Here is a 17563-nt window from a genome sequence, read left to right on the forward strand (position 1 = left end):
GAATACATACTCACCTGGGAGTAAGTCCCATTGAATTCAATGGAGCTTACTTGTGAATAGAGGAGTTTAGGGTTGCACTGTAAGGAGACAAGAAACCAGTGAACCTGTTACACTAGTCTAGAGATATATTTTTCCTCCTCTATGCATTTCTCTGGCACATACGGGCACGAAGAGATAAGTTACAAAATTAGGATTGTCTTTACTTGCAGAATGAGGTAGAGCAACAAGGCACAGGCAGTACCAATGGGAGCTTGCAGAGCCTGGAGTTCCTCTGCCAGATCTTGAAGTTGAAAGCATGCCAGAAATGTGCAACTGCGTCGCTGTTCAGCCTCCAGTCCCCTGCTGAGCCACAGCGATCTCAAACTAGGAGTGCCACCTAGGAAAGAAAGCCGTGGCCTGGATCAGTGTAGAAGCAAGCCATGGCAAGCTTTGTTCACTGAGCTTCAACAGGAAACAATGGTTCGCCTCTTTTCTCTTTAAAGTTTACAATAACTGCAGTGCAAATATGTATGATACTCTGAGTGAAGAAATCTCAAAAACATGGCCACTCAGGCCTAGGGGCGGCGGGGGTGGGTGGGAGGAAATGACATTTTACAGTGGCACAGGATTATGAGGCTGAAAGATTTGGTGTCATTTGTAAAACAGATTTGTTTGCGTAAGCAAAAGACATCGCCCCTGAGTTTAACAAAGATTGGGGTGATCTGAGGCTGCCTGACCCTTTCCACTTCCTTCTCATACATATTTTGGGCTGCAATCCATGCCCCGCCCAAGCACTCTCAAACGGCTCCCTCCCTTCCTCCCCCACCATGTCACCTCGGTACCTGCTGTGCAGCTACGAGTCTAAGCATGCTGCAACTTGGCAGGAGAGTTTCTTTAAAGGGAGACCCTCCTCGGTCTCATGTTACAGCATGGGAGGGGCTGTGGCTCAGTGGTAGAGCGCACTCCTTGCATGCAGAAGTTCCCAGGTTCGATACCCAGTATTTCCAGGTAGGGCCAGTAAAGGAAACCCTGGAGGGCCTCTGCCAGTCAGAGTCGACAATACTGGGCTAGATGGAACAAGGGTCTGACTTCATATAAGGCAGCTTCCTATGTTCCTGTCTAATAGCTGGCCGACTTTCTCCCAGGTTCCCACTTGTGGCTCTATTTCTGCAGCAATGGGTCAATTTGCAAAGGAAGGAAGGTTAGAGGTGACTACACATTCTGCCCAGGAAGGATTGTACCCTAAGTCTTAATACACATGTTTTTTTAAAAATAGAACTGAATGGGAATAATTATGTGCTCCCCTTTGCATCCTGCATTGTAAGGCTTCTGCTCCAATCGCAGTTGTGTGCGCACTCTGATGTGTGGGTGCAGGAGCTCTGCAATGTTCATAGGTTCTCATTCACTTCAAAAGCAGGAATAGGCCTGCGCATCTGTGCTTTTGCTTAAAACCGAGAAGTACTGGCTGGGGGGTTGGGACCTCATTGGGACTCGGTGTGTGTACCGAGTGAATCCTGCGTGAGTCAGAAACTGTTGGGCAAGGCTTTTGCCTTCTATGTTGCTCTGCATTCTAGCAGTCACTTCTCTTCAAGCAAATGGCCAACTATGCATGTGGGTAACAGTCCCAAAGACACCAGGGGTTATTACAAGGGTCCAGAACCTCTTTCAGCCCGATGATCAAGTTCTGTTTTGGAGAAGCTCTTGGGGGCCATAGTCCAGTTGTGGGTGGGGCCAAAAGCAAAAGGGGTGGAGCTACAATGTCAAAAATTACACACATATTTTAGCTCAAAGCTCTTACAGTAATTGAGCCTTAAGAGAGGAATTTCAACCTTATGGAGGGTTTAGGAGGAGGGAAACTGCACAAAATCCAGAAAACCACCAAATGAGTGGTGGTTGTGGGAGAAAGGGAAGGGGACCTGGCCTTCTAAAGAACCCCCGAGGGCCAGACTCAGATCTCTGGTTGGCCGGATTTGGCCCCGGGTCTGAAGTTCGCCCTGGTTTAGATTTCTATACTGCTCAATAGCCAAAGCCCTCTAGGCAGCTCACAACAATTAAATTTGTGTCCATGAGCATATACTGCTGCACACATTGTCTCTAGACTCCTTCTTGTCTCCTCATATCTTATATCTTCTTGTCAGTGACTGGAAAAAGATAGCTAGATGCATTGATTGCTAGATGCGTTACCTTACCTATATTCAGCTGAGTAATGCTGAGTATGAAATGCAAAGCTTTATTTAGGTAAACTCCTGCTTTGTCTTTCAGAAAAACAAAGATGCCAGTTTCAAGATAAAATGGATTAAGTTGCATTTGGTAAAATGTCTCTCTTTCTTTCGTTTTTTCTTTCGTCATTTCTTTTCAAAATTACAAATAGAAGCTGCATTCCTTTGCGTGAACCACCTGGATACTATAAATGATTATAGTGTTGAGGCGTCAAACAGTGGGTGAAAGAAGTGTTTGTTTATTTACCAAACAAAACTCACTTAACCAAATGGTACTTTTGCCCAGGGAGACAAAACAGAAAATAAATATTTTGACCATCACCTGCAAGACGGGTTTCCTTCATATATTCTTTATATATTACGTAAGATGGTCCACTTTCATATATTTTGACTGTGAATATATTAAATTTGGAGAAAATTTGTGCAGTCCCAATTCATATGGGGTGGAAACTGCCATTGAACAAAACGTTCGCAATTTTTTTGTTCTTTCACTAATTAGGTGGAGAGGAAAACTCCTAGAACTTATTTCTTGATATGGAACAACACAACAACTGTCTGCATTTTTAAACTCTCCTTGTGGATGGAGACTGTTATGATGAGCACCTGTACTTCAAAACTCACCACTAAACCACTGGAGATCAACTACAAGGCATTGATAGTTGTAATGCCGGCAACCATTTAAACGTTTTATAATACAATCCATGTTTACTCAGAAGTAAAGCCCATTGAGCTCAATGGGGTTTATTTCCTAGTAAACATGCTTTGAATTGCAACCTGAAAGCAATGGAAGTGGGACTAACTTTTGAGTCAACAGGCACAGGATTCCATGGCATATCAATAAAAGTTGGATGAAATGTGCTTTTTCTAGGAAAGCCCTGATGCATCTTTGACATTTCTGCAGCAGTAAAGTTCTCTATGTCCATAATCCTGTTATCCTTGCATGTGTGGAGAGAGCAGGACTGTTACTGGAGTCAAAAAGAGCACTCCCCTTTCAACCTGCTGTGCCTGGTGAACCACTGCTGTGTTAGGGGCTTGGAGAGGAGTGGACAGCGAAGTGATCTTCTGCCTGGAAGACCTGCAGGAGAGTCTACCTGGAGAAAATATTGGAGTGCACCATGCAGTAGTTTGTCCTACATGGAGGGAGACGGTTCTCTATAATATGTTCTCCATTCTCACACACAGGCAAGTGGCCAATCCTACTGGATTGTGGCCAGTAGGCCACTACATGTCAATACAGGTCCCTACAGGTCCGGGCCCGATTCAAAGTGCTGGTAGTAACATTTAAAGCCCTAAATGGCTTGGGGCCAGGCTATCTGAAGGAACGCCTCCTCCCATATGTACCTGCCCGGACCCTAAGGTCATCCTCAGGGGTCCTTCTCCGCGAGCCCCTGCCAAAGGAAGTGAGGCAGATGGCTACCAGGAGGAGGGCCTTCTCTGCTGTGGCACCCCGGCTGTGGAATGGAGCTCCCTAAGGAGGTTCGCTTGGCACCTACATTATATGCTTTTAGACGCCAGGTGAAGACCTTTTTATTCTCTGAGTATTTTAACAGTCTATAAATTAATTTTAACGTGGCTGTTTTAAATTTGCATTTTAAATTTATATTTCTGCACTGCTACTGATTTTATCCTGGTTGTGCTTTTATATTGCATTTTATATCACGTTTTTATACTGTTGTTTTATACTTTGAATGGTTTCAATTTTTGTGAACCGCCCAGAGAGCTTCAGCTATTGGGCGGTATAGAAATGCAATAAATAAATAAATAAATAAATAAATAAAACTCATCTAATTGTAGTCTAATTGCTCTTACATCCTCTCAAAAATATTGTTTTTCTATCATCCACTTCTAGGTTTTAAGATTCAAGTATAATTTACCAGTATCTGATCTGATCCAAATGAAACATGCTTGAATGTTTTTGGAGGAAATTTCACAAATTGATAAAAGAACTGAGGGTAAAAGTTGTGAGTCTACATTAAACAGTAGCAAATCATTCACTTGTGCACAGCAAGGTTCCATCCCTGTCTTTTGTTTCTCTTAATAACGATAAAGTACATGGACAGATGAGATGGGTGCAAATTTACATATGCTTCAGAATTAGTCCTTAAACAAGCAAACAAAAAGTTAAATTTGTTTTTACTAGTCTGACTTCGACTGAAATGATATAACCTCCTACCAAACTACTTTAAGATTTAAAAGTGACACATGGCTAAGCTCCTTATTTGGTGAGCTATAGATTCATGCTGCAGAAAATAAAAAGCTTTATGGGAGAATTTAAGGTATACAGAAATGTTTGTTTTGGAACAGAACACTAAAAATAAACTCTGGAAATCCTCCTCTCCTTCTTTACCAGTCTGCACCAAAATAGAAGAGAACAGTCTTTCATTGCAGAATTAGTAGCAAAAATGGTTGAAAAGCAATTTGTATTATAAGCTTTGTTCCCAGGGCATTTTTGGCTGAAACTGCTCATACTTCTACACAGCCTCATACTTTTTATTCTTTGTAAAGCAATTTCCAAGTGTGATGGATTGGTGTCATTGCATCTACCCAAGAAGAGAATTTCTGTTTTATGAGAAGCAAAATTCTTTGCAACTCTGTGTCTGCTTGTACTAATGAAAAGCGAGAAGCATGTTAACTAACCAACTGTACTCTTTTCACTATGCTTGATCCTAATCCAGGTGCAACCCAGATAACTGCATTATAACTGGACATGTAAGAGTACCCACCTGCAGATCAGACCACACAAAAGGGTTTTTTGGTGGTGGTGGTGGTGGGGGGGACACGGGACATTCGTACACAACAAACCCAGCAAATATGCATTAATGTAGCTACAGCTTTTAAGATGCCTCAGTCTCAGAGCTAAACCACACAACGTATTAAATATGTAGTGTGCAGCGTAGCTCCTCTCTGTGTGTCTCTTTTTTACTTACAAGCAAGCATGTGTGGCCCTGATCCTGATCACTGCACATTGGTAGGAAAGGTTTAAACTTGTTTGCCTAAATCCCACCCAACTACCCCGAGTGGGGACTAAAGAAAGAGAAAAGCAGCAATGGAGGCTTTTTTCTTTCTTTAGCCTCTACACAGTGGGGCACGAAATTTAGGAAAACAAGCACCTAGGAGGGGAACATTTAAACATCACACTTCCATCCTTGTGCTACCCTGCATGCTTATTTGTATTACCTCCTTAATATCTCTTTTTCAAATAATCCAGTCATCTGGAGCCAGTAGTGGACAGGATAAAGGTGAACAAACTGAAGTTCAAATCCAGATACGACAGAGACTTTAAGGAACCAATCCTATGCATATTTAGAGAGAGAAAAGTCGTACAACTCCCAGCATGCCCCAGCCAGCCATGTCTACACATGCACAAGACTGAGCCCTAATTGTGGGAAGTCTGGGAGGACCGTTGGATCCACTTCTTCTTCTAGACGACCAGGTAGCATTTGCAGCCAGGAGTACCTCTGACTGGTTTTGGCCAATACATTCGCTGTGGTTGCTTCTAGAAAAAGGGTATCGTGCTACTGTTATACATGCCTTCGTAGACTCCAGACTTGGTTACAGTAATGTACTTTATGTAGGGCTCCTTCTAAAGATGGTTCAGAACATGGCAGGCCACTGGTTAGGGGGAGTGGGGTGCAGTCCATTTTGCTTATACTGTATTGGCTCCCAATTTAGATTAGCCTACAAAAAGGGCAGGGCTTTATCGGTGGTGGCAACTAGCTGTGGAACATACTTCTCAGATAAGCCCAAGCCCACTCAGTTTGGTCTACCGTAGGTCAGTGAAGATCATTTTATTCCAACAAACATATAAGAATTAATTCTGTCTGGATCTTTGATGATGTTTTATGTGGAAATTGTACCGGCTTGCCATGGATTTTTTATTATTATTATTACTACTGTAATGCTGTTCTTCTGTTTTTTAAAGTGTGGAATGTTACTGGTTGATGTTTGTTGGTTTTATATGTTGCAAGCCTCCCCAAGGGTTTATAAAGCCTTCTTGGCAGGCTACCCATTTCAAAAATAAATGCATTTACGTAAGTCACATTTTGAAGCTGTCTGGGTCTCCAAAACCAAAACATCTCAAAGAATATCTAAGCAACACTACATAACTTTAACTGTTAAATATCTTATATTTAGTTCAAGATTCGATACAAGATGAAATTTCATTCTACCTGGTAGTTGCTTGGGTTGTATTAGGTCTGGTTGCTGCAGGGAGTTCCCAGCATACACAAACCACTCCTTTACTGCAGGACAGGCTCCGTGGACATCTAAAGAACAGAAAATTGGATCAATTAACTAATGTGAGAACTAATGTTTTAAAAGCCATTGTTTTAACCTCTTTAAAATACAAGAAAACATAGATGCAGGCTGCAATCCCATAGCCACTTACATGAGACTAAGCCCCACTGGCTACAGCAGGACTTACTTCTGAGCCAACACGCATAGGATTGCAGTGATAGGCTGCAATCCTATACCCACTTACCTGGGAGTAAGCCCATTGTTAGTGTGTTTCAGTCCAAATGGGTTAAACTTATAAATGAAAACAAAGGTTTAGAAATGAAATGGGAAATAAATAATGCCCATTCCTATATATTTCCATAGCCATGATGTAACCAAAAGACAAAGAGCAGCTTGTACTGCCTTAACTAAATCAGCATTCTGAGTGAACCAAGGGAGCCAGGTCTATCTTGAAAATGGTGCAGAGAAGCTTCAATCACATGTTAGATCTTATTGTGTATCCTGCCAATTTCAGAGTAGTTTTTGGAGAAAATGAGAGAGGGAGAGAGACAGAGACAGACAGAGAAGGCCTTTCCTGTGGCCACTCACAGACTGTGGAATTCTTACTAAAGAGAGACATATCCTGCCCCTCATTGGTGGCTTTTCACTAGAATGAATATAGGAAGCAGCCCTGAGCCTGACCATTGGTCCAACAAGCCCAGCACTGTCAACACTGACTGCCATGAGCTTTTCCAGCCCTACCTGGAGATGTCAGGGATCAAACTTGGGACCTTCTGCATGCGAAGTAGGTGCTCTACCACTAAGCCATGGCCGTTTAGACAGCTCTTTAGCTCAAGCTATTGTTTATTGTTGAACTTTTATCTGCTTTTTGTGATGTTTTAATGCCACATTTCTTGTTTTTTATTTATGAATTTGATATTTTGCTGTTTTAAATTATCTTGTGTTAAAATTATGTTATTGCTGTTAACCAACTTGGGTATGGATCATGGAAAGGCAGGATATATTTATAAAAAAATAAATGCACGTCCATCTATTTAAAATAAATAAATGCATCTTAATCTCTACATTATCCCATGTTGGACATCTTTGCTTTGTGTGACATTACTAGTCTATGTTTTTGTGTAGACCACTTTCAAGACAGTATAATTTTTGCATTGATTTTCTAATGATAAAACACAGCCATCCAAATTCAGGATATAAGAGACAGGGTCCTTTTAAAGGGTACAAACTTCAGCTAAAAGATTTCAACTGTCGTCTTCAACTAAACTCCACCTCCCACATAATGACATTTCTCAATATAGAAGACTCGCGTGCTTTCAAGAATCCCAGATCTTCATCCGTTTCCTCCTTAAACTTAAGACAATAATTTAAGCATTGCGACAGTATTTCCAAGCTTTAGAAAGTCAACGTTTAGTACTAGGAGTCGAGTAACATTTCCATATTTGAGTAATTATCATCTAGGCTCTTAGTAATCAGGATATGTTCCATCATCCTGCTTCATTGAAATTAAGCCCTTATGCAGGAGGAGCTGTCTATCAAACAATAAGTGATTGTGGGAAAGGGGCATGGCCACCTGGAGAACCCTGGACAGCTGGATTGGGACCTCAGGAGGGTTGGATTTGGCCCCTGGCAGCAGGAGCGATCAGGCAAGGTGCACCAGCATGTTGCTTCATTCACAATAAGCAGAATCCTTTAGAATTCTGACTTATCATGCTGTGTAAATGCCTGATGTTCATAGCATGGCATGGCTAAACCCATCCTTGCATACAGACAGATACTATTGCATGTAAAGCAACAAGCTGATAAAGGTATTTTCATCAATTATATGTCAGTTTTTGAATGATGATGAACCTACCAATTAAAATTGGGATCATAATAAATGGAGGATTACTAATGAAAAATGGCATGTTTTAAAAGATTAGGCTTATTTTCTTCTCCTGCTGAGCAGACTCTTTGTAAAAGCTAAACTAAACAGAGAGGTACAGTATCATGGTATATGGAAGTTCCTACTGATATAAAACAGAACAAATGTTTTGCAGGATCATGCCAAATATTCACTACCTATACTATAGCATCCTGTGCCTATTGTGACCAGCCAGATGCTGTCCTATCCACCACTTTAAGACAGAAAAAGCCATGTGATAAGGAGGACTGCGCTGGGCTCTCCAAGCTCCCAAAGAAGAAACTGGCAGGTAGGAAGCAGAACCTTGTCTGAGTCACCAAATCACTGCCTCCCACCCTCTCCAAATAGGAAGGAGTATGGAGCAAATAAAACCTGAATCATGTCATTCCACCATGTTTTATGAAAGCATTATTACCTTTCCAGGGAAGGTTCCCCCCGTACTTGACTTTATCACCTCACATGAGTTGAGATGGCTTATGACTAGGTGAAAACAGAATTCACTTCAGCTGATGGAGGTGAAGGCACGCTATAAGTCCCACCCTAGTGTGGAAACAGATTGCCCAGGCAGCTGTCTCAAGGTAGACATGGCACACTTCCTAGTAGAATGCCCACTGTATGCAGAGTTGAGGAAACAATATCTTGAGCTCTTAATAGCTGGGTCCAATTATGACTCCTCTGTGAGCTAACACTATTGGCTGGTACAGACTATTATACGTCATATAGGACTGCCAAGTTTGTCAAATGGGCTTTGGAGAAATGAAAGTCACTGGCTGCCATAAAAGACTAAACTTATCAATATAATACAACATGTTAGCAAATATTGTCCAGGATTAAAAGATGTTTTAACTTGTTCTTGTTAGCCATTTTATTAACACTTTGTATTTTGGTATGCCCTCTGGCTAAGAGGCGTATTTTACTTCGTTTCTGTATGCACATGGCCTGACGGGCTAATAAGCAATAAACTGTTGTTGTAGGCCTCTGCGATCTCCCATTACCTGATGGGAGAACTGCTTGACCAAGGCATGGGGTTGCAGGACAGTTGCCTCAAAAACAAAAGTTTCAGAATAGCATACGGTTGGCTTGGCGGCAGTCCCCAATTAACTGGAGCTCTACTTTTAATAGAGCCACAAAACTTTGGTGGATTGATCGGTTTGATCAATCCATTAAAATGGCAGCCTGACTTGGAAGTCAGTCTCACCATCTTCAATAAAGCTTACTCCCAGCAAAGTGTGCAAGGACTTCAGTCTTAATAGTTCATCTTGATTCCTAGTTCCTGATATAATGGGAAATATTACAGATAGGGCCAGTGCTGGCACCAGGTTTTTGAGGGCCCTTGGGCAAGGCAGCCTCAAAGCCGCCCACCCCCCTTCAGTGAGTCTACCTTGTCACCACCATTGTCACCAACTGCTATTGCTCCTCACCCTCTTTGTCAGCATTGCCACCACTTGCTTGCTTGGCAGGCAGAGAGCTGTTAAGGATGCAGGCCATGGCGTCTCCTGCTCTGCCTTCCCACCACCGTTGTTGTCTGGGACAGAGCGAGAGGCAGGTGAATAAGTGGATTGCAATGGCGAAGAGGAGGGCAAGCCCCAACCATGCCGATCCTTGACACTAGCCCTGCAGAAAGCAAATCCCCCACCTGGATCCTGTCTTTTAGGATCTTGCCAAGCTGGAGAAGTGCATTTCTCAGACACTGAACAGTAAGAAATGATTTGGGGGCCTTGCAAATCAAAGCCTTGTTGCTTTTCTGCAATTGAAAATAAAATGCTTTTAGAATTCAAAAATCCTATGTATCCACTTCACTTCATCCCAAAATCTGTGTTGACTGGCCATATAGTTTGGGATATACTAATTTTTTAGACTTCCTGTGATATTTCTAACACAAAATTCATTATTCAGGCACTATTATTGCCTAAGTAATTTTGAAAAAAGGGGTAACGCCATGGGGGTGGGGGGAATCCTCCAACCCAACCTATGATTTTTTTTCAACCCCTGGAAAAAACATATTGTTTGTTAAAACAACAAAAATGTTTCTGGTTCTTTTTTAACCTCCTAATCTAGTGTAAACATAACCATTTTGCTTTGCTTTCTGATCATTAACAGCTTTCATAAGTATTTTATTAGAGCATCTTAAAAAAAAAGTCCTTAAAAGGTTCAGAAGTGCACCAGCATGCAAATGCACACCGTTCCTGTTTTGATGATTTCTAATAGCCTTCTCCTTATTAATTATGTACAGAATGCCTACAGCACCAAGGCCTAAATTTCATACAGATGTGAGCCTCTCAAACACGGATTTCACAATTCACAAACATCTTTTGAAAAGCCCATGGAGTAAAACTGTGGCTCAGCCAGGGCTCTTTGCTCCCGACCGCAAGCGTTACACAGTAAATTCCAGCCCAGCCGTTACCTTTTACAGACTCCAGCAGGATGGAATAGATATGCTGACGAGCCAGGCGGTAGATATGTGCCTGCCCAGGGAGCTCGGCATCCTGTTCATCTTCCAACGTGTTGCTGCATTCAACCTCTCCACCACTCAGGACGTTGTACACCATGTAGCTCTTGGCGCTCACGTGCTGTTCTTTCGCTATCTGTTCTCAGGAGAACAAAGGGGCTTTCTTGGTTTCGGCTCTTGTTAGTTCACATTTTATAGCTTTGTGAGACCAATGAGGATTTAACAGTAGAGGAGAAAGACAAATGATCCCAACTCCAAAAACAAAAGATTTGGGGCAATCAAAGAAAGGATAAGCTCTGAGAGCTCTGGCTATTGGGAGACTCAGAAATTAAATAATACTATAAATAATCATAGAAAGCTGCCTTATACTGAGTCAGACCATTGGTTCATCTAGCCCAGTACTGTCAACACTGACTGGCAGCAGCTCTCCGGGGTTTCAGGCAGGACTCTTTCTTTGCTTGAGACTTTGATACTTGAGGGACACCTCTCCCTATACTGTATATGCCTGCCTGAGATTTGAGATATGTTGGAGGAGCCCTCTTCTGGGTCCCAACAGTGCGAGACATACATTATGGTGGGACATGGGAGAGGGACTTGCCTGTAGTGGCACCCTGGTTGTGGAATTCCTTCCCTTTGGAGGCCCAACTGGTGCAGACGCTGGCTTAGTTTCGACACCAAGTTAAAACATGGCTTTTTCTCAAAGCTTTTGAGGGCTAAATTTGCCTAAAGTTGCACATGATATTTTTTTTTTTTACCGGTGTTAGCTTGTTAATGGTTTAATACATTTTTAGCTGTGCACATTATTTATTATTTTATATTGCTTGAATTGATTTTATCTGTACGCTGCCCTGAGATCCCAATGGGATACAAATGCTCTTAATAAATAAAAATAGACACCTGAAGAAGCCAGGGATCATTCCTGGGACCTTCTGCATGCAAAGCATTCATTCTATCACACCTCGCTATGTCCCCCACACCCCGCTCAATACAATATGCATATATAATATGTGTTTGCATTGGCCAAGATACAACAGGCCATTTATAACTACATGAAGAGGACTTCAGGTGCTTAGTTACCTGAAAGATCTCCTGATCTAAGCACAGCTGCACATTGCATTGCGGTGATGCTACGGAGTTATGTGAGAAGTCATAGGGAAGCCACGGGGACTGTTGCCCAGGCAGGATATAAGACTCTATTCCTTTGCGAAGTGTAGACTTATCTGATCCCCAAGACAACTTTTCCGCCAAAGGGATCAAACTATCATGTGAATGTGGAATAGTTGAAATATAATTGGCCACTGCTAGAATCTCGCTCATCCTTTTGTCGGAGCACCGGCTTTTTGCGCAGGACGAAGCTACGCACTGATTCCGAAAACTTTCCATCGCCCTTTCTGGAACGATATCTGTGCCAAGGAGGCAAGCAAAGAGGGGAAGATCTTCCACACGGAGGCCCAGCATGCTGCAAAGATTTTGCCTTGAGAACATGACCGTTTCCAGCTTCTCCAAGCAGAGCTTATTAATGGAAAAATAGGGGACAGTGTCATAAATCAGATAGTCGGTGTCTTCTCCGAGGATTCCCATGCAATTGTTATGCAGTCCGTAAGATGCCACCTCATAGTCTGCCTCTTGCATCGAACATATTGTCTCTTGACCAAGGGTCTTCAAGGCGAAGCGGGTAAAAGTGGCCAACCCAGACGGAATAAAGAACATCCCCCTCCCAGGTTGCTGCTTATTGGTCTTGATGAACTGAAAGACCCTGGCTATTTCTTTGTTATTTTTCAATCTCCGTTTGACCCATTCATCCCGCTTTTTCTGTTCCACCAGGCCATCAAAGTAGAATACCAGTTTGATACCAGCTGCTGAGAAGGTCTTTATGAAACCATCCAGATTAGAAAGGTATTCACACCACTGGCCACCGCAGACCCAAGATTCCGGTGTGTACCACTGTCGAAGACAAGACATAGCATCTACCACAAGAACAGGAGCAGACCCAGGATACCTGCTGCAATGGTTTTCAGCCATTTCTTTCAGGTTTACTACCGTACACCCACCTGGGCAGGCATTGGTCACAAACCAATGCAAGCCTCTAATACCCATACTTGAGCTCTATGCAAAATTCAATTTCTTCAGCAATCTAAAAAAAGAAAAGAAAAAGGAAATAGGAAAATAGAAAGACAAATTAAGAGAATTTCAATGAACAATTAGGACAATTTGAACCCTGCCTTTCTACCAAACAATGGCACTCAAGGCAGATTACAGAACCAATTGAAATGGATTAAAACAATAAAACAATATATTAACATACAATAAAAACATAACAATGACAGGGAGAAAATAAAAACAGCACCTAACCCATGAGACCCACTTATAAGCTCAAGGCCTTCTTAAATAAAGAGGCCTTTGCCTTCCAGCAGGATAACAGAGAGAGAGAGAGAGAGAGAGAGCAAACCCTAGTCTGGGTTACTGCAATGCATGATACGTAGTGCTGCTCTGAAAATGGTCCAGAAACTTCAGTTGCTCCAAAATAGGACAGTGAGATTGGTAACAGGGGACTGGCTAATATGAGCCTATTGTGCCAGTACTTTCCCCTCTGCACTAGCTGCCAGTCCACGTCTGGGCCCAATTCAAAGTTTGGTATTAACATTAACATTTATAGCCCTAAGCAGCTTGGAGCCAGGTCCCATATACACCTGCCCAAACCCTAAGTTTAGCTCCAGCAGTCCTCTTCCAGGAGCCCCCAGTGAGGTGAGTGGTCACTAGAAATGTGTACATAGATACTAGCTTTTGAGAAACTACTGGAGGCTGTGGTATACATCTGTTATTGTCATGTATGTGTATGCATGTCTTAACCAGTTGGGTAAAACCAGTTTTGCAAGATTTTCTAGCACTTCACCCTGGAAGGGTGACTGACACTACTCTCACTGATACAATAACATTTCATTGTAGCATACATAGGTGCATCATATGGGGTGTCTGGAAAGATGTTGAGTTTACTGAATATTGTCCAAAACAGAGATGGGACATGGGAAACTTGTTGCTACTGTTTGAAAAACAGAGCAAACAGGCTATTCTCCCTGCTAGATCAGGGCTTGTTCCACAATGACATTAAGGAAAAATACTCTCCCCAGAAATAATCAATTCTACACAAGTACTATGTAAATCCACAGAATATCGGAGCGGTAGCGCCATCTGAAAAGGGCTGGTCTTCCACGGGATGCAGAAGATGCAACACATCTGAACTCCCTACACCAGAGAACTGGGAGAAGGTATGGAAGCATTAATAATAATGGCTAGGATCCAGAGAACTGCACAACTAGTACCATGCACCCAAGCTAAGTTGGGATTTGTGTTTCTTGAATAGCAGCCATTAATGCTGCATAGCAAACTGCTTTTGAAACTGACAGAACATCTGAAAGCACTTTGTGAAATATCATCGGATTCTGCTGTTCAATTGGCAGGGACAGAGTCAAAAATCTCACTAGGGAGTGGCATATGTCAAACAGCTCTCTGGATCTCCATCTACGATTTTGTTTATAATATTTATATCCAATTTTCCTCTCATTGTATCCTTGCCATCAGCTGAGAAAAACAGCCCCAAATGTGCAAGATCCGGCTTCTCCCTCAAATACTCAACATGTAAATTAAATTCAACCTTCCACCCTTTTTGAGTATAATCTGAGTTTCTAAACTCATAAAGTGTATTTTACCAGAAACAGCCACAATCCACCATGAACACCTCCTTCTCAAATACTGCTGAAATGAATACGAATGGTTTTCATGTGGTTGCTCTTGTGTAACTGCCATTGATTTCAATGGGCCTTGTAGAGACATGCCAGTGATTTGTACTATGCGCCCACCTGAAGTACATTTCCCACTTCCAAATGAAACCAATCAGTCTGTGCCAAAATGAACTTAGGGTTAAATAGCCATTGAGATGTATGATTAAATAAATTAGTTCATATTATTGAATTCATAGGCTTAAAAAGAGATGAGATTTGTGGGAAACCTCTGGCTCATTAGATGTCATTTGACTCCAGCTCCTATCAGCCCCAGCCAGCATGACCAATGGTCAGGGATGACTGGAGTGCAAGAACGTATGAGCCATGCTGGATCAGACCAAAGGTCCATCTAGCCCATCATTCTGTTCACACAGTGGCCAACCAGCTGTCCATGGGAAACCCGTAAGCAAGACATGAGTGCAACAGCACCCTCTTGCTTGTGTTCCCCAGCAACTGGTGTATATAGGCATTCTGCCGCTGATAAAAGAGATAGCATATAGCCATCAGGGCTAGTAGCCATTGGTAACTTTTTCCCCCAGGAATTTGTTTAATCTCCTTCTAAAGCCATCCAAATTGGTGGCCATTACTACATCTTGTGGAAGTGAATTCCATAGTTTAACTATGCACTGTGCGAAGAAATACTTCCTTTTATCTGACCTGAATCTCCTACCAATCAGCTTCATAGGATGACCCTGTGTTCTAGTATTATGAGGGAGAAAACCCCACTTTCTCCACCCCGTGCTTATTTTTGTACACCTTTATTAACTTTTCTCAATCACCTTTTCTCTAAGCCAAACAGTCCCAGCTTTTGTAACCTTTCCTCATAGGGGAACTGCTCCAGCCTCTTGATCATTTTCGTTGGCCTTCTCTATACGTTTGCCAACTCTACATGCTATATTGGGAGCAGTACTACAACAATATCCGGAGGGCCATCAGTTCCCTACCCCTTTTGTATAATAAAAGGTGGAATCTCCCTATAGCCCAGTTACTGAAAATTTAAAGAATGCAAGGACAGAAAAGAACTATTTTTTCAAAATACTTATGAGAAATCACTCATTTAAATCTCAACTAACTATGATTCAAAAAGGAATCCCAGGTTTAAAAATATATATGAATTATCTCCCAAAAAGAAAATATGATAATTCAGATTCTTAATGATGCAAGATTTCCTTTTAGGTTTCTGGTAAGAAATTCCCCTCATTTCTAACATAGTTAAGAAATTCACTGCACCTTTTAATTAGGCTGGCATCTTATCTTTCACACTGCTGATTTCTCACCTTTTCAATTACAAACTATCTCCGAAGTGTTACATTCAGTATGCTCTATTCAAAAAATGGTAATTAAAGATTGTTAACTTGCAACTTTAAAAGTTGCCTGTGGGTTTACTTTCTAGCTCCACAATTTAAACATTCCCATCCTTCATGTGCAATTTACAAGTTCCTTTTCACTGTAATGCGAAAATAAATGTTTGGAGCAATCTAGATCTGACATGAAGTTACTTTTTCACAGATGCTACTGAAAGTGCTTCCTAGGTGCACAAACCCAAGCTTGTTTCCAATGTTAGGCGTATCCCCTTTTGATACTAGGCTTTGCCACAGAAGTCTATATGGTAGTGGCTGAGTGAGATATGGAAATATGCCTCCCTAGTTTAGCCTTAACACTCCATCCTGGCCTTGTAAATATGTCCACAGAAGTTACTAGCCTGCAAAAAATTCGGTAAGCCTGTGGGGGCTGGCAGAGGAGCGATGGAGAAGTCCATCTGTTCTCCACCAGCCCATTGCATTTTTAGCCCTTGTCTGCATTCCTCCCCACTCGCCTGCATGCAATTCCTTGTTGGTACTGGTGGCCAGGCAAGTGCTTAAATACAAGGGCTACTCTGAACCAACAAATGTTGTGTTATTGGTCCCTGCTATCTCTCATCACCCCTATAATGTCTATATTTTGTTTAATAGGTTTGCAGATGGCAGTATAAGAAAGCACTGCGTGGCCCGGGTACTACTGCCCTGTCAACGCTTGCTGGCTGTAGCTGTTATGGCAGGGGTTGCAACCTATCCGGTATGTTTACAGTTTGTTCGTAAGTCGAGGCTTTGCCCATAATAGGTAGAAAAATTATGATGGATGGAGCTTGCACATATTTTTCATAAGAAAGACAATCCCAATAGACAGCAGCATTGCATTGCAACTCACATGAATCATAGTTTGTGCATTTGCCACTTTGACAGACGGAACTGAAAGAGACAGGGCCTGATAAAAGGCATTTGAGGGGAAAACGTGCAAGAAAAAATGAATTTGTCCCCCTGCCCCCGCCGCCCCTCTCTCCACGAGTTATTGTACAAGGCACCAGCTTTAAGGAAGGGCAATAGGAGGCAGGATCCATAAATCCCCTGATGTCCTACTCGTCTTGCCCTACTGCTGTGGTGAAACTGGTGAATTGCTGGAGTAGCCATTATTGCCAAATTCAACGGTGGGCTGCCAGCTCCTCCCCACACGGTGTCCCAGAAAAAGCTCTTGCACTCGGCCTGGGACGTAGAGAATACACGTCTGTCCGTTTTAAATCAAGAGCCTTACAAGCCGCTGCTTTTCCCCACCTCCTCCCGCCCTGACACCACCACTAACCCGACTGAACGGCCTCTTCAGCTTCCTTTTAGTACAACGGCGTCACAGGCTGCGGTCTGAATGACCATCTAGCGAGATTTCCGGCTCCCTGTTGCCTTTCATAGTCCTTGTGCGGGGCCGACACGCGGAGGAATGAAACGTAGAACCTCAAATAAAGGAAGTAAGAGATAGAGGCTTTTCTTTCGTGACGGTGCTTTGAAATAATCACACATGCCTCTTTTTTTAAAAAAATGTACAAAACAAGCTATGAAAGGAGACATTTTTGTTTCATTGACGGGGTTTACATCTCTTCGCCACCCGGGGGCTCCTAGTCCTGGGCTTTAAACATCTCCTGGCAAACAGGAAATCAAATTGATGGAGATGTACATGAGGAGAAAGGCTC

The 17563-nt window shown here is 42.4% G+C and overlaps 1 protein-coding gene across 5 annotated transcripts in view; it reads right to left on the reverse strand.

Moving 5' to 3' along the window:
* FAM120B (family with sequence similarity 120 member B) overlaps window positions 1–17233 on the reverse strand; it is a 40324-nt gene extending 23091 nt beyond the window's left edge. For 2 of the 5 annotated variants that reach the window (XM_063124417.1, XM_063124414.1), the window contains exons 1-5: window positions 15843–16069; window positions 11864–12920; window positions 10742–10922; window positions 6368–6463; window positions 204–376 (exon numbers count right to left, since the gene is read on the reverse strand). In XM_063124417.1, coding sequence (XP_062980487.1) covers window positions 204–376; window positions 6368–6463; window positions 10742–10922; window positions 11864–12883 — 1470 coding nt within the window. In that variant the 5' untranslated portion in view covers window positions 12884–12920; window positions 15843–16069. Of the gene's footprint in view, window positions 1–203; window positions 377–6367; window positions 6464–10741; window positions 10923–11863; window positions 12921–15842; window positions 16070–16752; window positions 16782–17181 lie in introns of those variants that run through there. The other 3 variants (XM_063124418.1, XM_063124415.1, XM_063124416.1) reach the window with 3 other exon arrangements.
* Window positions 17234–17563: the final 330 nt, after the last annotated feature.

Source organism: Elgaria multicarinata, chromosome 4 (genome assembly GCF_023053635.1).
Source record: "Elgaria multicarinata webbii isolate HBS135686 ecotype San Diego chromosome 4, rElgMul1.1.pri, whole genome shotgun sequence".
Taxonomy (NCBI): Eukaryota; Metazoa; Chordata; class Lepidosauria; order Squamata; family Anguidae; genus Elgaria; species Elgaria multicarinata.